Below are 22,240 nucleotides of genomic sequence, written 5' to 3'. Positions count from 1 at the left end.
TACCTTGCCTGTAACTGACACTGAAGCCTTTCTTTTGGACGCTAAAGTCTGAGTTAAATGACACCTCCATCACATTGCCGGTGGAGTTTAGCGTCAGTCCTTTGGCTGTTAAGCCACAAAACTTAACATCTTGGTTGCCGGTGTTGACAATGATGCGGTCGTAGATGCACCCAAGGGCCTCCTCAAGCTCAAAGTCAGAGAAGGTTATTTGCACAATGAATCCAGCTGGAGCCTGCAGAGTCCACTTGCAGGCCTGACTACTGGGGTAATCTTGTGGGTAGCAGGGGGAGTTGAATTCACCCTGGGAGTCCTTGAGCACCACAACGCAGTTGGAGTTACTACAGCTCAACACTGCTGAACCAAAAACAGGGACATGTTGTCACTACTACACCCCAGCACCAGGGAGGACAGGAAGACACCAGGAGACACCAGGGGACACCAGGACAGGACAAGGGACAAGTAAGGCAGTGGAGAAGGAGTCAGGTCAGTAGTGCAACAGTGCAAGGCCAGGTAATAAGGTCAGAGGTCAGAGAGACTGTGTTAGTGGACCAGTGACAGAGTCAGACAACAGGGACCATCTCAGGTTTAGACTCACAGGAGATTTCGATTAGGAGTAGCAAAGAATTCAAGAGTAAGTCAGTGGAAACAAGCTACTCATACTACACATGCAGTTGAAAAATGTATGTTGAGATGATAAAATACCAGAGCTATGGTTTAAATGTAACCTGAAGACTATGCGCAGAGAAAATGTTTAATAGGCTGGAAAGAAATCTTCACTCAGAAAACAATCACTTCTGTTTACCCAGGCCAGTCTAATATGTGAGCCAAAACCATAGCAAACATTGGAGTGGGGCAGAAACATTCAAGAGCAAAACCCCACTGCGGAGCAATTAAAGTCGGTCAAGTGGCGTTCTTGATCGGCATCCAACACAAAGTACAAGACGGCCTATTCTATTTAGCATAAACAAACATTAAATGTGAATACAAATGAGAGTGGTCTGCAGACAAGTAGTACAGTCAGAAAACACATAAAGCCTGCATAATGACGGGATCTCTTTCAGAACAGTCATTTAACTCGGTGATGTAATACAGTCTTCTAGAACTTTAATAAGACCGAATTCAATTCTGCAATCTCAATATGGCCAGTAACCGTTTTTGTCTCTTCTCCATAAGCTTCTTGATCCAACGTTTGTACTTGATTGTGAGCAACAGTAAATGTTCTGTAGCTGTAAGTCTTTCTCGGCTAAATGTCAGTCAAATTTGGATTACACATCAAAAGGCAAACGCTGGATGAAACCCATACAATGGGAATCAGCAGTGGTTATGTTGGGTGTTCTCGTTCGCTCACCTAACTCTCTGATCCTTGTGGCTGATGGCTTACAGGCAGGAACAATGCTACCTTTGCGGTGTCATTTCTCTACAAACTGAATCAAATCAGGGATCAGGAAACCTGGATGGCAACAATCCAGAGAATTCTACCCTTGGAGAGGGTCGAGGGAATTCTCTATAACAGTAAGAGCAAAATCTCCAATTACTGGAAACAATTCCTACCAAAACCACACGTTTTTGTTTATCGCCTGATTCCAGGCCAGAGTTGTCCTTGCTTCAGAAAATCGACTCATTAGAAGTGTTATGCACCCCACAATGGATGACTGATGCTGGTTCAGATTACAGCCTGGTCCTCCTGTGGCACTGTTATACCTGCCAACATGTGCCCTCTTCTCAGCTGAGAGGGTCAAGAGAGCCCTAAAAACTAAATCCACTCACTCAGGCTGACCGAATTACAGCATAGAGTGGCTGTTCCTAAGTCTAAAAACACCTCCTAATATGTGAGGCCTACTCAATGAAAAAAATATTACTGCCAACAACAGCTCAAGCATTCTCATACATATCACATGATAGATAATCATGGCAGACTAGCCAGACTAGCTTCAGAACCTTGTACCTTTAAAGGTCAACTGCATCCCACATCTACCTGTCATCTAAATATGAAGCTAACTGCAACCATTATCCACTGAAAATTAACAAATGATACTAAGTAACAGCCACACATATCTATAAAATAAACACAGATTGATACAATTATAGTGTTTCAAGTGAAAGATATTATATTCTTATGGGTATAAGGGGTTACCAAACAGTCCAATTAACGTCCGAAACATAATTGAATGTGGCATACTGGCGCTGTGGTTTCATTAGGAGTGTTTGAGTGGAAGATGAAACGCAGAGCGAGCGAGAGCCCCTCTCATTTGCCTCTATGATTCATCAGGTTCATAACCCTGGGCACAGTCCCAAAAATCTAAGGTAAGTGATGTAATAAAGTGGCTGGGTATCTTCTTTTAACCAGTCAGAATCGCTAGTGATTTACCAGCTATGCCCAAACAGAGAGAAATACGAAGGATGACATTGGGTGTTGTGATATGACTTTACAATGACACAAACTGCTACAAAGGGACAGTGAGATGAACAGACGCTGGTGAGGAAGTAACACCAATGCAAATGATGACCGTGATAGCCATCGATAGGAGACATGTAAAAAGGGAATTAAGGTTACAATGGCGCACATTTGTGAGCTCAGGGGTTGTGGTTGGGTTTGCAAAATGGTTTCTAGATTGATCTAAGGAGAAACAACCAAGTTCTTAGCCTCACTGATGACAGACCGGTATTTTTTAAGTACTTGCCATAACAAAAGCGTGATCCGTGTTTGTAGGTAACTGTTTAGTGAATTGTCATGATGACAAGTATTAACTATTTATTCAAATTTTTAAAAGCTATGAAATTCCATTATCTCTTTAGTAAACCAAACATAAACACATCTAAATGTAAATGTTGTTCTTAACTAAAGGAGATGATAAATCCCAGAGGTATTTAATCCAACAAGTATTAATGATTTATCCTAGCAAATGTACTCTTAGAATGTAGGCTTTGGTATTTTCTGTGGTTCCAATTGCACAAAGCATTTAGCCTCGGTATCTAGCTACACTGTAGGTTACATTATGTGGGATCATCACATTTCTATGTAATAGGAGACTGGCCTCTGAGAATCATACAACTTTAGTAAATCATCTGACAAGCAATATCAGTCTGATTTATTCCCACATGTCATGCCAGCACTTGAATAAGATGAAAATACGACTGAATTAGAAAAGTAAAAAGTGTGTAAACATTAAGATACTGATTTTGGACGCTCTTGGAACAAGCACAACTGCAAGGAATAAAGGTCATTTATTTTATTACCCTTCGCTCCTAAATGTACCACTTAGCACGTTGGCAAGTCTGAATCTTTCTTGATTCTGCCACCAGTAGGGAGTTTTAACACAGTGGTTTGCCATAAAATTAATTACCTGGATCCACTCTGCTTTGAACATGTTTTTTTTCTCCCTTTTTCCATGTTATGAGAATAGCATGAATTCTAATGCTTTAAATAAACGAATGCATAACAGACACTCCGTGTAATTAAATCATGTTATTGAAAATGGGAACACATGTTGGAGAGTGTGCCAGGATGTCCCGACGAACCATCTCTGTTTTACTTCCACAACATCAAAAAGAAGATACATTAAACAACAACAAGAGTGATTCCTCAGAATATGATACAACATAGACAACAAGAACACCAACAGAACTGTGGTTCTGCTGCTGTGGTTATAATTAAGTGGAGTCAACTAGAATCCCTCCCAACGAAATGGTGGCATTTTCATAACATTTGGCAGGGTCCAGAGGAAAAAACAACAGCATGAACGAACTCCCTTCACGCTAAGGAGTTGAATAAACAAGTAATGGGATCAACGTTTGACAACTGGTCTCGGTCTGTGTTGGTGTGTGTGTGTGTGAGATGCTGTCAGCCACTGGTGTGGTGTGTGTGTGTGGTGCGCAAAAGGAAAAACAACATGCCAAACGATGTTTACTCAGTTTGTATGTCAAAAAGAAACACTAGACACACCAAGCCCTGACCGCTGCTGAAGGACTGACCAGGCTCCTCTGTACTCACATGGCCCAGAGGACACCCACATACACACACACACACACACACACACACACACACACACACACACACACACACACACACACACACACACACACACACACACACATGCGTGCACACGTACACATTTAGACCCACATCGAAGTAACTCTTTTTCAGTTAATGCAGTTTGTGAAGCAAGTCAATGAACATAATTACTACAGCTAATTGCTGCCAATGTGAGAGTCAACTATAGCTGGCTTCAGCACATCATGTGCAGCAACTCCTGGAAAGTAATTTCATGTTAAATAAAAAGGCATCTTTGTTTTTCAATATTCAAAGTCTTTTCCATTCTGACTGGCAATGTGTTCAATAATTGTGGGTTTCAAAAAGTGATTCTGTACAGTACAGAACTTAAAAGAGCAACATTTGCATACATTTAACTTTCAAAGAGATGGGAATCTGCATTTCCATGATTAAAAGCATTCTCATCTTAATGAGACATTAACATAAGAACACAAAACCCCATTGTTACTGTATAGACCCGAAGACGCTGACCTGTAAATGAGATTCGCACGGTGTTGTTGCTGCAGCATGACTGAAACGTGAAGTGCGATGAAGGTCAGTGAAGAGAGGGCCTAAAAAACAGGGTTTGATCAGAAAGCTCCTTTGAGAGGCGGCAGGGCAGGCTGCAGTGGGATGGTGCCAAGGGATGGAATGCCAGATACGCAGAGACGGGCAGAAAGGGGCTCAAACATTCACTGACACTCCCACCGCCTAAAAATAGACTCTTTCAGATGGGGGACCTCTGAGGAAAGTTTAATTTTAATCCTCCAGATTACTTGGAGGCTTTCAAGCGGCCCCCTCCTGGTCTCCTGGCAGCACACCTGGGATACCTGTATCTCAGCTGGTCTCTGTCCCGCCCCTGTCTTTCATGAGAGGGCTAATTGAGTGGGGGAGTGAGGCCCATGCAGTTTAATCACATATGACCCCATCTTCTTGACACACGGGAGTTGTGCTGCTGTGACATGGCGGAGCACGGAACAGCTCTGCCAATTTGTATTTGTTTTCAAAGGTCTGCTGAGACCACAGCTCATCACCAGGAACACACCCACGCATGTTATGACAAAGTCAAAACTTCAACATAGCGTAGATCATATTTTGTGGAATGCCAATTGATGGGGGGAAACTTGATGTTCTGTTCATTTGTGGTTGTAAGAAGTGTCCTATCACAATTCAAATACAACAGAAATGGGAGTTCTCTGCCCTGTGGTGCCAGATACCCATGTGGATTTAATCATAAACTGTTGACATGTCTGAGTCAAAATTCCTCTCTTGATGTCCTACTTAATAAAGGAACTCTATTGACATTTTCCTTGTATCTTCAATTTTTTATTCTTTTTTGTAAGTAAATATCTTTCTCTCCTGTTTCTTGTGATAGATGGTATGTATTTAATTGTAAAAATGGGGCAGCATTTTATGACAATAATTGTTTGCGAGTTGAGATCACTCTGTTGATTCTCTCTCTGGCACCAAAAACACTTTTAAAAAGTGCCCTGTTTCCCGGCACTGAATCTCCTATGATCCAAGCCTTATCTGAAAACCAACCAGAACTATAAATGTCTCTGCTTCAGGTCTGCCTGCCAATACCAACCAACACAGCCAACTATGACATGTAACAAATAGAAAAAAAGACTATGCTTTCTAAAAAAAAACTACAGAACACCCAGAACTGCATAAAATACCCAAGTCAGTCAGACTTACAACATGCAGGAGAACAATGTTTTATCTCCTAGGTGAGAGAAGTGGTGTGAGCTTTATAAAGCCTGAACTGCAACAGAGTGGAAGCCTTTTTCTGGCTTCAAAAGGGCTAGCTCGTGTGGTAAACACATTAGCCTAGACCTACACACATGCTGAGCCCAAAGACTCTTAGCAGAACGTTCAACGGCACTCTCGGGTCAAAATTATATTTTGTCACGTGTTTTTTTTTTTTTTTTGCTGTCAAACATCGCACGTGACAAAATGAAAAAGCACGAAAGCAAAGTCATAAACATTTTCATTTGGGAAACATTCACCCTGTTTCAGAGTCTGTTAGTGTAATGAAACACATATTTAAATCCCCTTTCGGGATTACCTGGTGGTGATAAATTAAAAAAGTGTCTTGTCATCGCTGTCTAACGTGACACTATCCAATACTGCACAATGACTGCATTTATCCATCACGAGTACTGCCACAAGTATTTATCCAAGACTTAACTGCCCATGTACTGGGCATTTCTTTAGATATCATGACTGTCTTGTGCTTTTATGGAATCTACAGTATTCGTATATCAGTTGTCGCCAATGAACGGATTAATAAAGGTAACACCAATGTTTCTGCCCAGTGCATAGTTTGACTTGCAGGTCTGATAGCTACTGATACCAAACTACTGTACTGTGGATAACAATTGCCTTTCAGTGTCCAATCATTCTGAAGGTACATATGTAAAACAATGAGTGCCAGTGTTAACAGAAGCAACGAACATGAGAAAGCAGAAGAGCAACAAGCACAATCACTGAAACAGGAAAAAAAGACAGAATGAAAGGCGGGCAATGTTGAGAGAAAGCAATGGTATACAGTTTAACAACCGCAAAGAAACAATCAGAAATCAATATCCATTTGTCTTTTTTATTTCAGGAAGAATACTTTCAAAACATAAGAAAACACAAGCGACGCCAATAGTATAATCAATCTGTACCTTGTCTTTGCAGGGACATCAACAGCAGGGCAACTGGCAGGACGTTACGGAACTTCCATCGCCACCATCCTCCACAGATGTAAGACTCCCTGTCAATCACAAATCACAATTAGGACGGCGACATACTGGTTATCGTCTTATAGTCATACACATGCAGTAACATAAATGACATGAATACACACTTACAGTATCTTTATTCATACTGATGGGTCTGCAATTTGAGTCCACTTTCAACATTTGAATTATGTATCTGTGGTATGGAACCATATTTTTCCGCACAACGAGGGACCACAGCGAAGCAGATGCAGTTTTGTTATATAATGCTAAATAATTATCCCATGTCAGTTGTAATGACTTCCAGAGTTAGACAGCAAGAGTGGTAAGTATCCGACAGACTGCATCGGTGTGGTGGTTCATTCAATGCTCCGTGTTTGAATTTCACATGAAAATCGTATTATAATAACGAAAGGAAAATACACCAATTACTGTCATTAGCCATGCCCATAATAACCAATGTGGCTGTTTTGATCTCTGGGTACATACAGTATATACAACCCTCTTGCCTGTAGACTTTACATTCCAGGAATATCATTCAGTTGATGGATAAAAGCTGTGTCTTTAAAATGTAATAGATAAATGAAACAATTATACATATGAAACGTCCACATTGTCTGAGAGGAGTTCACCATCGATATATAAAAATATATACACAAGTCAGTCAGCATAAATTCACTCTAATCTTATCTAACATGTACGCAAGTGAATTCAATCAATCACTAACAAAACAATCAAACAGTACAAACCTAAACCAGGTTCACAGCAAGAATACAGAATGAACAATGCAATGTGATGGGAACAAAGAGACAAATAGCAAGCAGAGTCAATCCATTCTTCTTAACACATTTTATTGCTGGGTCTCTGCTGTCCAGATACTGTACATCGATGTGGGGTTACTACAGAGATACAACAAAATCAACCTCTTGTCATGTGAGGATGTTTCTCTTTGGTTTCTAGGTGTCATTTTTCTCTGAATTCACACGTGACCCATGACCTCATTTGAACATTTCTGTGTCACCTCGTTTTCTAACATTCTCCCAACCAACTCAAGGCCACACAAACAAACCTCTCAGTCAGTCAGGAAATTACAGTATACTCCAAACCCAAGTCATTTCACAGAGCTGGGTTAGCGACTATTAGCTACTCATATGGTTGAGCTGCTGTGGGCCTAAACTATAATGGACAGGATGGAGCATCTGCCAAGAGGCCCTGTTCGCCTTCTCAATCTTGGAGAGGAAAGGGCCTCCTCTGTTAACTTCCACTACACTGAGCGAGACTCTATCTGGACGGACTGCTTTTCCGCTTCACCAAACACTACCTTCATTAGCCAATAGCCACGTCTGGTCTGGGCTTAATTGATACCAATTACTCTAGGTGGGTTTTTTTTGTTTGTTTTTTTCCTAGAGGGTGGATCAGCATAATATTGCGGAAAGAATGTTGCTTCCAATGTAATCTATATATCCATACACGCATGCATATATATACACTTATACATACACATACTGTACCTATATAGACATACATACTTTTAAAAGAATATACCTTTATTATTATTCCCCGCAAACCCTACCGCCGATCCCCCAATTGGAGTAAACTAATAAACACTTCTGCTTCTACCTTCAATCCATACATCATATACACACTCTACAGACACAGTCTACTTTACAATAGTTCTCTCTTGTTTGTTCTTAGTCCGTCCTCTATTTCTGATGTCCATCCAGTTTGATTTCTATTTGTAACTATGCTATTTCACAGAAGTTCTGAACCTATATACATTTTACAGATCCCATATGCTTTACATTGTTTATCTTGTTATTAGTCCCACCCTTCAGCTCCACTCAACCTCTCCCATCTGTCTCTCAACATCAACCATTGCAGATTTCTACTTGCCATATATTTCTCAACTGTGCTGTGATGCCTCACAAAATAATTGAACCTTCCTATTCTCATAGCTTCTACAGATTTTAAATTAAAAATAAACATTTTGGCTGAAATAATTATTATATTATTGATTGATTGACTATGGCTTTTCAAATCACCCAGTATTGCTTTCTGTAGTGTTAGTTCTAGGCAAATGTTGCAATTCTTCAGCCATTCCTGGGCCTGGGTGTTCACCGGTACTCTAGGTGTTGCCTGAGCTCTGGGTGGTGCTGGAGGAAGATTACAAATAACATTTCAAAGCTTCTGTGAGTCTTTCTATGTTGCATTTTCTCAGTAGGCAGTAGGTATCACCCATTGAATGATTCCTGAAGAGATGCAATCACTGTAGTCACGGGATAGTAATTTACTGACATCAATGTGATCCTGGTGACTCAGAGCATCTTCGCAGCAACAGCATCAGAGTATGGAAAAATACCAAACCCTCTCCCTTGCTTCGATGAAGACTAAATAACATCGTTATATTCACAAAATTCACAAAACTTGACCCACTGTTGTTTTGTTCACTGTGTGCCCTCCCAAGTTCACTGCGTCCTAACTCAAAGCCCTGCCAGGGAACTCACTTAGACAAGATGATGAGTATCGCAATTCAACTTCCTCGCAAGCAGAAGGAGCACCGAGAGAAGCGATATGGAGTATATATATAGGCCAACCACACAAAGGCCATGATCCCTGGTCATATTTTATTCAGACAACAGTATTTTACCTCATCACGTTCATCATGGCTACCAGGAAACAAAGATCAAGAGAGGTGATCTCATCAAGAGAAGGAAGGAAAATCCTTTCTTATAGTCATTCAGAAAACAATACTCAGTAGTGAAGAACTGGCATGTTTACGACTCCACAACCTTATAAATCCACGACCTTATAACCCCACGACCTTATCTCAAAGGACAGTCAGTATTCTTTCTGAACAGACTCAGTATAAACAGTATAAATATGGCAAAGTAGACTATACAAATTTCACACAAAAAAAAGCCACAAATATACTTTCTCATAATTCTAAAGTCATCCATTGTTACTTTGACTATTCAAATAGTAACTAATATGGCTATTGGAAATGATTGGTTGTGATTGTGTTGTATAAAGGAAGGAAACCTCTGAAATAAAGTTGACATTTCTAACAATCCCCTTTTTTTTATTTAGTAGCCTAAACAGTCGAGTAGACAGTAGCCTTTCAAATGTAGAAGAAAAAAATGAGGAAGTGAATTACATCTTTACACATATTTTATAGCATTAGGCCTAGAGAACAAGACTCAATTAATTGCTTATTACATTAATTCATGCAATTCCTGACATTAGAGAAAAAGTGTTCTTTGTTGAAAGTTGTTTCTCTCAAAATATGTAAATATGAATGCAAAACAAGCAGAGAGAGGTCAGTGCTTTGGGTCCCATGGAGAACACATAAAGACTGATTCATCTGATGCCTAGGGTGGATTTTCGTTGTACGTACGTCCATCAAACCCATTGATGCCAGGCCCTCATAATAAAAAATGGGCAGTAGTAACATAGATGAAAACGGTATTATCAATATCCAAACTAGTAGGAATACATGTTTAGAGTGTACTTATAGTAGAGAAGACTGGTTAGACAAGAGTCATGAACCATCTCCAGACACATTCATGACGATAGCTAAAGGCCTGTCTTTCTCACCCTTCACAGAGCTCTCCTTTGAGGATGCCTTATAATGGTATAGTGTCATCACTGAGCTGTTGGTCTCAGGATATGAGAGGCATCAGATTAACTTTGATTTTTAATTAAATCCCCCAGTGTTTTGGAGTGACTGACATCAGCCACCTGGGGCAGGTAGAGGCTATTCATCTTCTTTTCAACAGATTCTCTATGACTTCATTTCACATCTCTTAATATTCGCTGTCCTGTCAGAGAAGTCCCTCATTGAGGACCTGGTGGAACTAGCTGGAAGCTGTGAGTTCAGTCTGTAATCGTTCAGTTTACATCACCTTTTGGAACACATTCTAGGGTTGTGTAACACCAGTGAAGAACATTATAAGAACACTCATTCAACAGCAATTTCTCACATGCTGATTACACTTCATAAGACAACACATGTCAATGTATCGTCTTTATGAAGATACAAAATCTGGTAGAAATTATATATATTTTTAAAACGTGGCATACATCAATACAGCATACAGAGAGATGAGGAAATAATACGAATTTCACTCATTTTATTGTTCAGTAAGGTCAGTAGTGTGTTCAGTAGAGCTAGGCAGAAAAATCCATGTTAGTGAAAAAGCTGTTCTCTATGATGTAAGCTACTTTCACTTCCTCTAAAGTAGTTGAGTTTACTTTGTGTCATTATCATGCAGTTTGCATTTAGCATGTAATAATTGACCATGTCTTGAGTGCTATTGAACATGAATTTATGAAAACCCTATAGCAATATGGCCAGCGGCGTTACATTAGCAGTCAAATGGGTTAACTATACAGAACAAGATGTTGACTGTGTTTTGAAAACATTATGACCACTCTCAGAGTCAATAGGCTAATTAATAGCAAATAAACACAAAGTGTAACAATGTAACATCCATGAAGTTATCCTCTGGTCACACTCAGAACAATCTCTAAGACAATGAAAAAGTTCAGCATTGACAATAACGACATGAGCAATCTTAAAAAAAAAAAAAAACTTACATTATCTTATTGGAGAGGGAGCTGATCTCCTTGAAGAATCATATTATCTCCTCTCCTGTCGTCCGACTGGAGTTTGCAGTTTTGGAAAACTTTTGGAAACTTCTTCAAATTCGTGACACGCCGACGTTTGAAAACTTAATTCAGGCAATCACAATTCAGTGTATAAACGCTAAACACGCACTTATCCCAAAGTCGAAACTCAAATCGATTGATGAACCTTTTCCCCGTCCCGCAAGATGCTGGAAACAGCAGTAAAGCTGTTTTACCGTTCAGGGCCGTGTCCTTGCACACAGCTAGAGGACGTTCTCTCTCCCTCTGGCGCCCCACCCTCAACTAAAGCCAGGCAGGCAAGTCCCAGGGGTTAAGAAAATGTGCTCAAAATGCTACAAACCCATCCAGAATTCTACAGCAGTTTCTTCTCCACCACACTGTGAAAATTGACAAATTGGACATTCACAGATTCCACATAATTAGGTCCCATGATAATTGTTTTATTCTGTGTCTGTGACGCTTACAGCATGGACTGACAGTAGGCCATGCCACAATGAACGTAAACATTCTTTAAAGGGGTAATTTGCGATTGCTACATTTAAAAAAAAAACTTTAAAATTCATTATACACTGAGTAGTCCATATTGAGTTTGCAACCCTTTTTGCCCTCATAACAGCCTCAATTCATCCAGGCATGGACTCTACAAGGTGTCCAAAGCATTCCACTGGGATGCTGGCCCATGTTGACTCCAATGCTTCTCACAGTTGTGTAAAGTTGGTTGGTATCAAAAATAGTGGTGGACCATTCTTGAATCACACGGGAAACTGTTGAGTGTGAAAAACCCAGCAGCTTTGCCATTCTTGACACACTCAAACCGGTGAACCTGGCACCTACTACCATATACTGTTCAAAGGCACTTAAATATTTGATCTTTCTCATTTTCTCTCAGATTGGTACACATACACAATCCATGTTTCAAATGTCATAAGGCTTAAACATCCTTCTTTAACCTGTCTCCTCCCCTTCATCTACACTGATTGAAGTGGATTTAACAGGTGACATCGATAAGGGATCATAGCTTTCACAAGGATTCACCTGGTCAGTCGATGTCATGGAAATAGCATGTTCCTAATGTTTTGAAGAATATCTTATAAATGCTTAATGAGCTTAGTTCAACTGTCTAACACCATCAGAACCCCAAACCCCCAAAGTTGTGTTATAGATCTGTCATTCTCATTTAAAGCAAGTCTAAGTAGCATTCTATGTGCGTTATTTCTATGCTTCCCGTTCTTAAGTTTTTGCCAGTATTACTTTACACCAGCTTCAAACAGCTGAAAATCAATATGGTTGGTTAGGGAAAATATATTTCACTGCAGTTTAGATGGTACAATGATTATCTACACTATACTTGCTTGTTTTGCCACATAAACTGAAATGAACCATTAGAATTTTAGCAACCATGAAATTGCAGAGTGATTTCTGCATAGTGCATCTTTTATGGAATCTATTGAACTGAGGGAGGACAGGACTGAAACAAGTTCCTGCATAGTGGAATTTAGTATGTAGGCCATGAATGATCCAAGCAATTGGCTTTCAATGGCAGTTTAGAATGATCTTCCTTTGAGATAACTTAACAGGGTTGGATATCTGAATTCAGCCTGGTCTCATAGACTAGCTGTAACATAGTAAACATACATCTGGGACACTCAAATGAGTACGATATGTTATGTTTGGTTACATAAAACAGGTTACTTAAGGCAAACATGAAAGGAGGATGGTTGAGTGGGTGTCTGTATTACGTGAACATCTAGCTATCCAAATTTGATCACGGGCAACTTTATAATTTTAGCTAACTAGCAACTTTTCAACTAGTTATTACTTTTGAGCTACTTTGCAACTACTTAGCATGTTAGCTAACCCTTCCCGTAACCCTAACCTTAACCGTTTTAGCTAACCCTTGTCCTAACCCCTACCCTAGCTAACGTTAGTCACAACAAAGTAGAATTCATAACATACACGTTTTGCAAATTCGTAATATATCATACGAATTGTCATTTGTAACATAGCGTACAAAATGGATGGACATCCACAAATGAATACCTACCATATGAAACACAATATATCATACTAAATGGAGTGTCCTGGATTCAAGTACAGAATACAAAATGCATGCCTCATATACCTTTTCGTTCTCCAAAGCCATCCCTTTTGTGTAGTTGAGGTTTAACCACAGCCAAAATACAAAATGATATGTATTCTATTGTTGATCGAACTATTGAGTTTATTGTAGCTCCTTAATTGGGTTGGGGGGTTCTATTAAGATACTTAGACATGACAGATCTTTGAATGAAACTATGGGAAGCACTTTATCCCATCTTCCAAAACATCCCAAAATAGAATAGAACATTGACAGTTTTATGGCGTGACAATACAGCTATAAACTAACTTTCAGATATGGTTCCCTAAATGACAGACAATAGCCTGGCAAAAGTGATTCCATTTCCAGTTGTGAGTGACCTATACAGCTGGGGACACAGCTGTTTTATAATGGCGGAGAGGCTTTAAACTATTCCAAAAGCCAAGGAAGTAGCTGTTCTCCTACCAGTACATAATGAATCATGACAAAGGGATGATCAAACCCAGCTGATGTTCCCCAGTACTGTCAAGTGAGCTAAATAGGGCCAGTATTGATGTCATGTGAGCAGTGTTTACGTTGTGTGTATGGGTGGTATACTAACCCATAACAATATAAATTGAAATGTTGCAAAATAACTGTGGAAAGCAATACATGTCCACATCTTGTCCCCATGACCTCCAATACTTACCATGCCTCAAGCCACTCATTGGCTGACTGGACATGGTGCAGAGTTAAGGTGCAGTTGTTCATGGTCACAGAGAGAGAATTACCGATTTCAATTGACGTGCGACTTTTCTCCCCCATCAACTACAGCTAGAAAAAATACGTAGAAGGAATCCACCTGATTTTCATTTGCATCAACACCATGCCCATCAACAAGGAAGGAAGGGACTCAGGCAAATACAGATGCTGGTGGTGATAGTTCAGCCAGTCGAGAGATAAAGGGCCAATGCCCTTTGTATAACTCTTAAGGCAACATGCAGGCAATGAAGAAAAACAATGAGCGTGATGACATCAAGAAACTAGGCATAGTAATCACATTGAACAGGTTGAGCAAACCTAAACATGACCCCAGACGACTAATTGTTTATTACCTGAATTAGTAGAAGACTAAGGACACTCAAAGGACTTGGTATTCATGGTACCTCTCCTGTCTCATTCATATTTTAATGGAGTGTAACCTGATTGATTTAATGAACAAAATGTGCTGGAAGGTATCAGTGTGGTATTTTGCAAATGCAGGACTCAAAAATGTCAGTCAGGGATCATGCAGTTCATTAAAGGTTTAATTTCCAGCATTTCATTTCAATGCCCCTTGTAATGCAGCAGGGGACTCCCTGGTGAGATTACAAGTGTTCTAAATGGAATTGTTCACTCCTTTTATCTCATTGATTTACACATTTATTTAATATGTTGAGCCTTCAGAGTGAACATTCCACAGTGAGGTCCACTCAATTATCTGCTCTTAGAGTTTCAGCACATTTTAATAAATCGCTAATGGCTGTACATTACAGTTCAATTACTGTTATCAAACGAACACTAAAAGGGAGAAGAGAAGGTCATCTTCAAAGCTTGGCTACATAAACAGAGCAAATTAGTTCAAGTGGAGACAGCAGTCGAGAGGGATGTTGCGTTCTGGATAAATCTATTCAAATAACCCATCAACAGACTGTTGCGGTCTCTATGGTGTGGAGCACTGGCATGCTTCAAGATTTCCCAGTTCAACATCACTATGGAAATGTATAAAATTATGAACAATAACCTAAATACTTTAATTGATGCGTTTTAATAAACGGGAAAATGAGTCCTTCGTTTAAGTACACATCGATAAATGAAATGAACAATTTAGAAATATTAGAAACACAAAATTCACTCAAGAAACCTCTGCATATTTGAGGATGGCCCAATCTACTGCTCAGTCAAAGATAAGAGCATCCAAAAGTCCAAGTTTCCTGAAGGGAAGGGCTTTCAACTAAAGTGACAATACTTCTCTATGGGGCGGTTTCCTGGACACAGATTAAGCCTAGTCCTAGACTAAAAAGAATGCACAATGGCTAATCTCCATTAAAATAGCTTTTTAGTCTAGGACTAGGCTAAACTTATGTCCAGGAAACCAACCGTATATGTCCCTTTCTTGTTGAACAAAAGTCCTCCTCAGTTTTGTTTACTAAAGCAGACAGTATCAGTATATACAAACAGGTCACCAACCATCAATCAATTTACACATTTTATTTAAAATGTGTTGATGCAGAAACGACAGTCCTTTCACCCGAGAAAACAAGGCAAATAGATACTATATTGAAAACACTGTAAAAGGGCAGATCAATGTCGCCTGAAAATAGGGGATTATATCTACTGTCTACTTGAAGCATTGGGCTACTTTACTGTATGTAAAATTGATGAGAAATGTGGTATTTTTTGAACTGCAACATGAGTACGTTCCCAAAACGTGCATGCATACAAAAGTGTTATCAAAATACAGTGAATAGGTTGTTCGTGAAAACTACTATAAGGAGTATATTAGCAGGGGATAAATGCACCGTCTTAACATACAGGCTCGGGAAGTCTTTAGTGAGCAACTCACTAGTTATGGACAGCCATGATGGAAGCTCCACAGCAGGAGTCCAATATGGAGACACAGATGTCATTGTTGTTTACGTTATGTTGGGACAGAATTGCTTTCTTCAGACGGATACAGCTGGGGTTGCTGTAGATTATAGGGTAACGGTCTCAGTTCTTCTGGGCCAGATCAGCGATGTAGTGATACAGTGACGCCGGGGGACAATGGGTCTCATTCTTTGCCAGTGGTAAGCAACTTCAGGGCCTTCTGCAGATTCTGCACCGCCGTGCCCACGTCTTCGTACTGCAGGGCACTGCCGGCGTACTTACAGTACTTCTGAGCTCTGGTGTAGTCCTCTGGCGTGAGGCGCACGTCACCTGCCGAGACAAAGAATAAGGAGTTCCTTTGAGACAAGTGTAATTATTGAAAATAAAAGTTACATTCTATAATGTGATCTCTTAATTAAGAGAGATTGTGTGTGAGTAACACACGCCTCTCCTATTTTACTCCCCCACTGACCCACCCTATTAGGTCATAAATTGTCTGAGGCAGACCAGCCTGAAACAGCTCTCTGATTTCTCCCTTAACTCAAAACACATTTCACAAATCCAACCACACTCTGCAATATCACCAGAATTTGAGACACGGGCCATAAGTCCCATGACCATTTTTACAATATAAAGACACTATTTAAAACTCTTAAAGAACCATGTCGGTCTAGACACATATGCTAAGCATTTTTTAGTTTCTTCAGAATTCAAAATGTTTTAAAGCACATTTGTGGTAACATGAACATAAACATTGAATGGTGTCTTTCAAAATGATAGGTTTCTTGTGTATATGTTAAGTAATGTTACTGCCCATTTATCGGTATGGACAATGACTAAGAACATGTGGTTTTGCAAAATGTTAAAAACTAGAGGGAGGAAAGACTGAGGTGAATAATAACATGATTGAGGATACTTACCCTTTCACTCCACTACTGTGAGCGATATACTAAAATATGATGATCATGGACCAAATTTCCCCAATCTTGCATTGTCTACCGGTGACTGTCCCATTTACAAAAAAATGTAAACAAACATTACAGGCAAAAAGTATTCATGTATTAGCCACATGGAAAAGGATGCATTTGTGGCTTGCCACAAGAAGCTCCCATTTACCACCAGGCATTTAAATGATAGGGTTATGCCGAGGTTGGGTAGATTCTGAACACTTGTGTTAAATCAAGGCAGACACTGGTGGGCATTAAGGTAATTTTATAACCTTGGCCCTTCAGAATATACCACTATGCAAATGCTGTTCCATTTGAGGAAAGATTTGCACAGCTCTGAGGGTAGGTTAAATGGTCTGGTCAAAGACCATCACTGCACTCTCAACTGTTTTCAAAACATCGCCTAAAGCCTCCTCAAATAGAGAAACAGAATGTCAATATTCGTTTATAATAACGTTTATCGGTTTCTTCTTATTTTGCTTGGCTTTGAAGGTCATAAATTAAAGTGATACTTCAGGAATTTGGCAATGAGGCCCTTTATTTACATCCCTAGAGTCAGATTAACTCGTGGATACCATTATTATGTTCCTGTGTCCAATATAAAAGGAAGTTAGAGGTAGTTTAGCGAGCCAATGCTAACTAGTATTAGCACAATGACTGGAAGTCTATGGGTATCTGCTAGCATGCCAGTCATTGCGCTAACGCAAGTTAGCAATTGCGCTAGTGCTAGGAATAGATCAGGCCAAATCACAGGTGAACAGCATTGTTTAAATATTATACTGTACACTTTTATTCTATAAACTTCTAGCAGCGAATTTTAAAAATGTGCCTCAGTGTATTTGGTAATGTTATGTAAATAAGGTATGCTGTTTTTATTTTTAATAAATTTGCAAAAAATGCAAAAAAAACTTTTACCTTTGTCATTATGGGGTATTGTGTGTAGATTGATAAGGAAAAACATTCATTTGATCAATTTTAGAATAAGGCTGTAACGTAACAAAATGTTGAAAAAGACAAGGGGTCCGAATACTTTCCGAATGCACCGTACGTCCTGTGTAACATTATCACACTGGCTCCTGCTGCGTAAGCCATGTAATTATCACCTCTCATGCCAACCAAACGCTGTGTTTTCTGCTCTCTATTCATTAACATTTATTAATGCTGCATTGTCATGACACTGCAATTGGTAATGTAGTCATTTTCTTTTCATCAGCCAGTGATTATTTGGGTTTTGTCTGTGGTCATATTTTTCCCACCAGCGCTGGAAACCAAGAGCCCGAAGTCTGTTTTCCATAAAGCATTTTATGAGGAGACCTGCCATGTGCCAGTCTTTCTCCACCCCTCACGCCCCCACCCTTCGTCTCCTCACAGCCAGGAGGTGGTGGTTTTGGGGTGTGTGTGAGGCGAGTTGAGCCCCAGGGTGCCTGGTGAAGGGAAGGGGGTACTATGCGGTCCCTGTCCTGTTCTCGCACCTTACCTTCCTGCTCTTACTCCTTACCTTCCTGAGTGGCACTCCGCAGTGAGGGGTCGACCGCTGGAATGCTTCGGGGAACAGGCACTGGTTTAATGGCTTCTCCTGCTAACACAGGGGAACAGGGCAGAGTTAGTCCAGTCCACCTCTCTAGTCCACCCAGAACCTCTAGAGTCCAGGAAAAACAACACAGGGCACTTTCAACTTCTACTACGCCACAACCAAGAAATGTGTTGGCTAACGTTGGGATATGACTTTATGATGTATAAAGACAAGTGGTTTGAATGCACTTGGAGACCAGACCTCAGTCCATTCACTCCAACCAAACGGATGATTGACTGCAGATCTATGATGAAAACAAGGTGACATTTGATGATCATAATCTGGAACAATGTTAATTTTTCTCCTCACAGCCAATGTATAGACTCCTGAAACAGGTTCCAGCTACATTGGTCCAAAAAAACAAGGAAAGTCCTGGGGGAAATCTGTGCAGATACATTTCATGTGTTTGTATTGCAGGATCTGGGGTTTGCAGCGTGGCGTGTCGCCCCCAATTCAATTAGCGCCTGGGCACCTCTGGGGTCACTGGGTGGAGACCAGTCATTTCCTCTGTGCCTGGGAGCCAGTGGGGTAATCACAGAGGACACAGGCAGGCCCTGGGCCTCCGGGGGAAAGCACCCTATCAGGGCTTCAGAATGGACCCTGCTCTCACTGACCCCCTGCCTTCACCCCTGGCTCTGCTCTGACTCTGATCTTTAAAAAAGGTAGAGTGAGAGAGTGATAGCAGGGAAAACAGGAAGACACGCAGGGTAAAGTCAGCAAGGCCAAGACCAGGACAGACCTCTGCCGCCCACGGCCTGCCAAGACTGAGTCAATAAGGAAACTATGATAAATCTCAACTGTCCATATTACATCCACAACCTATGTTGTCCTTTATCATCAACAGCAACCTTAATTAGCCTGTGACATATTAATAATAACCACTAGAGAATGAATAAACAAACATATCATTGGTCTTTGTCTGGTGGGGCTGTTACAAATGACTGAGTGTTGGCTGCTTTGTGTGATTCAACGGTCCCCTGGGTGATATGGGACACAAGTCAGCCGCAAAGAAAGCAGTCATTAGGGTTCATTACACAATCCTGTCTCTCCGCTCACAAAAGACCTGCCAAGGAAAAATGCCAAAATATACAAGACGGGTATAATGGCAAAGTGTATCCCATAGGCTTGAGCAGAGCTGTACTCACGTTATGTCAGGGGGAACACCACTCTGTTATACATCAGGAGAAGTTAGCGAAAAATGGTCAGATGAAGAATTAGCCTAGTCAAACTAGGCAAGGAAATAATTAGTCAAGTCTATGTAGTCTTCATCATGACCATTCTGTCTCTCTGCTAGAGCTGATCATGTTTGTAATCACAAAGAAAGACTGCACTGATCCATCTAAAGATATGAACAGCTCATGGGTAGCAATCTAAAGGCTCTGATGAGTGTTGTGGATGACAGGGTGGTGTGTATAGCTCCTATACTGTACCTGTAGGTGGAGGGAGCTCTGCAGGTGTGTTGGCTGGGCAGTGGGCTCCATGGGGGATGTTGATATTGTTGTAGTTGGTGGGGGGGTAGGAGGGACCCCCCATGGACCCAGACCCCTGGTTTGGATCCCCAAAGCCAGGCTGGGAATGAGGTGGAGCCTGGGGCTGAGCAGACTGGGAGGAGGGTCCCCCTCCACCCTCAGCACCATACTCATCATCTGGGGAGACGAGGAGGGAAAAAAGTAGAGAGGAATTTAAAATACAGTTGAAGTCTGTAGTTTACAGACACTTAGATTGGAATCATTAAAACTAGCTTTTTAACCATTCCACAAATTTCTTGTTAACAAACTATTGTTTTGGCAAGTCGATTAGGACATCTCCTTTGTGCATGACAAGTAATTTTTCCAACAATTGTTTACAGACAGATTATTTCACTGCATTCCAATTCCAGTGGGTCAGAAGTTTACATACACTAAAGTTGACTGTGCCTTTAAACAGCTCGGAAATTCCAGAAAATGATGTAATGGCTTTAGAAGCTTCTGATAGGCTAATTGATGTCATTTAAGTAAATCGGAGGTTTACCTGTGGATGTACTTATAGGCCTACCTTCAAACTCAGTACCTCTTTGCTTGACATCAATGGGAAAATCAAAATAAATCAGCCAAGACCAAGAAAATTGTAAACCTCCACAAGTCTGGTTCATTCTTGGGAGCAATTTCCAAATGCCTGAAGGTACCACATTCATCTTTTTTTTTTTAACCTTTATTTTACTAGGCAAGTCAGTTAACAAATTCTTATTTTCAATGACGCCCTAGGAACAGTGGGTTAACTGCCTGTTCAGGAGCAGAACGACAGATTTGTACCTTGTCAGCTCGGGGATTCGAACTTGCAACCTTTCGGTTACTAGTCCAACGCTCTAACCACTAGGCTACCCTGCTGCCCCTAATAACCACTAGAGAATGAATAAACAAACATATCATTGGTCTTTGTCTGGTGGGGCTGTTACAAATGACTGAGTGTTGGCTGTTTTGTGTGATTCAACGGTCCCCTGGGTGATATGGGACACAAGTCAGCCGCAAAGAAAGCAGTCATTAGGGTTCATTACACAATCCTGTCTCTCCGCGTCTTTACAAACAATAGTACGCAAGTATAAACAGCATGGGACCATGTAGTCGTTATACCGCTCAGGAAGGAGACGCGTTCTGTCTCCTAGAGATGAACGAACTTTGGTGCAAAAAGTGCAAATCAATCCCAGAACAGCAGCAAAGGACGTGGTGAAGATGCTGGAGGAAACAGGTACAAAAGTATCTGTATCCACAGAAAAACGAGTCCTACATCGACATAACTTGAAAGGCCGCTCAGCAAGGAAGAAGCTACTGCTCCAAAACCGCCATAAAAATGCCAGACTACGGTTTGCAACTGCACATGAGAACAAAGATCGTACTTTTTGGAGAAATGTCCTCTAGTCTGATGAAGCAAAATAGAACTGTTTGGCCATAATGACCATCATTATGTTTGGAGGAAAAAGGGGGAGGCATGCAAACCAAAGAACACCATCCCAACCGTAAAGCACGGTGGTGGCAGCATCATGTTGTGGGGGTGCTTTGCTGCAGGAGGGACTGGTGCACTTCACAAAATAGATGGCTTCATGAGGAAGGAAATTTATGTGGATATATTGAAGCAACATCTCAAGACATCAGTCAGGAAGTTAAAGCTTGGTCGCAAATGGGTCTTCCAAATGGACAATGACCCCAAACATACTTCCAAAGTTGTGGCAAAATAGCTTAAGGACAACAAAGTCAAGGTATTGGAGTGGCCATCACAAAGCCCTGACCTCAATCCTATAGAACATTTGTGGGCAGAACTGAAAAAGTGTGTGCGAGCAAGGAGGCCTACAAACCTGACTCGGTTAAACCAGCTCTGTCAGGAGGAATGGGCCAAAATTCCCCCAACTTATTGTGGGAAGCTTGTGGAAGGCTTCCTGAAACATTTGACCCAAGTTAAACAATTTAAAAGGCAATGCTACTAAATACTAATTGAGTGTATGTAAACTTCTGACCCACTGGGAATGTGCAGTCACGGGTGCACCTCAGCCACGCTCAAGGTACTAAACGATATCATAACCGCCATCGATAAAAGACAGTACTGTGCAGCCGTCTTCATCGACCTTGCCAAGGCTTTCGACTCTGTCAATCACCATATTCT

General features: G+C 40.8%; 2 protein-coding genes across 18 annotated transcripts in view; both read right to left on the bottom strand.

The window, feature by feature from the left end:
- Positions 1 to 11,683, bottom strand: part of LOC112217344 (adhesion G-protein coupled receptor G6) — a 59,353-nt gene extending 47,670 nt beyond the window's left edge. For 7 of the 14 annotated variants that reach the window (XM_042300729.1, XM_042300731.1, XM_042300734.1 and 4 more), the window contains exons 1-3: positions 11,353 to 11,682; positions 6,703 to 6,791; positions 4 to 354 (exon numbers count right to left, since the gene is read on the bottom strand). In XM_042300729.1, coding sequence (XP_042156663.1) covers positions 4 to 354; positions 6,703 to 6,791; positions 11,353 to 11,354 — 442 coding nt within the window. In that variant the 5' untranslated portion in view covers positions 11,355 to 11,682. Of the gene's footprint in view, positions 1 to 3; positions 355 to 6,702; positions 6,792 to 11,352 lie in introns of all 14 variants that reach the window. The other 7 variants (XM_042300739.1, XM_042300740.1, XM_042300737.1 and 4 more) reach the window with 6 other exon arrangements.
- Positions 11,684 to 15,694: 4,011 nt separating this feature from the next.
- LOC112217621 (vacuolar protein sorting-associated protein VTA1 homolog) overlaps positions 15,695 to 22,240 on the bottom strand; it is a 42,700-nt gene continuing 36,154 nt past the window's right edge. For 3 of the 4 annotated variants that reach the window (XM_042300726.1, XM_042300725.1, XM_042300727.1), the window contains exons 6-8: positions 20,038 to 20,253; positions 18,533 to 18,613; positions 15,695 to 16,417 (exon numbers count right to left, since the gene is read on the bottom strand). In XM_042300726.1, the coding sequence (XP_042156660.1) occupies positions 16,272 to 16,417; positions 18,533 to 18,613; positions 20,038 to 20,253 (443 nt within the window). In that variant the 3' untranslated portion in view covers positions 15,695 to 16,271. The remainder of the gene's footprint in view (positions 16,418 to 18,532; positions 18,614 to 20,037; positions 20,254 to 22,240) is intronic. The other variant, XM_024378045.2, reaches the window with a different exon arrangement.

Source organism: Oncorhynchus tshawytscha, linkage group LG18 (genome assembly GCF_018296145.1).
Source record: "Oncorhynchus tshawytscha isolate Ot180627B linkage group LG18, Otsh_v2.0, whole genome shotgun sequence".
Taxonomy (NCBI): Eukaryota; Metazoa; Chordata; class Actinopteri; order Salmoniformes; family Salmonidae; genus Oncorhynchus; species Oncorhynchus tshawytscha.
The sequence above is the reverse complement of the archived record's forward strand: the minus strand, read 5'-3'. Positions and strand labels throughout refer to the sequence as shown.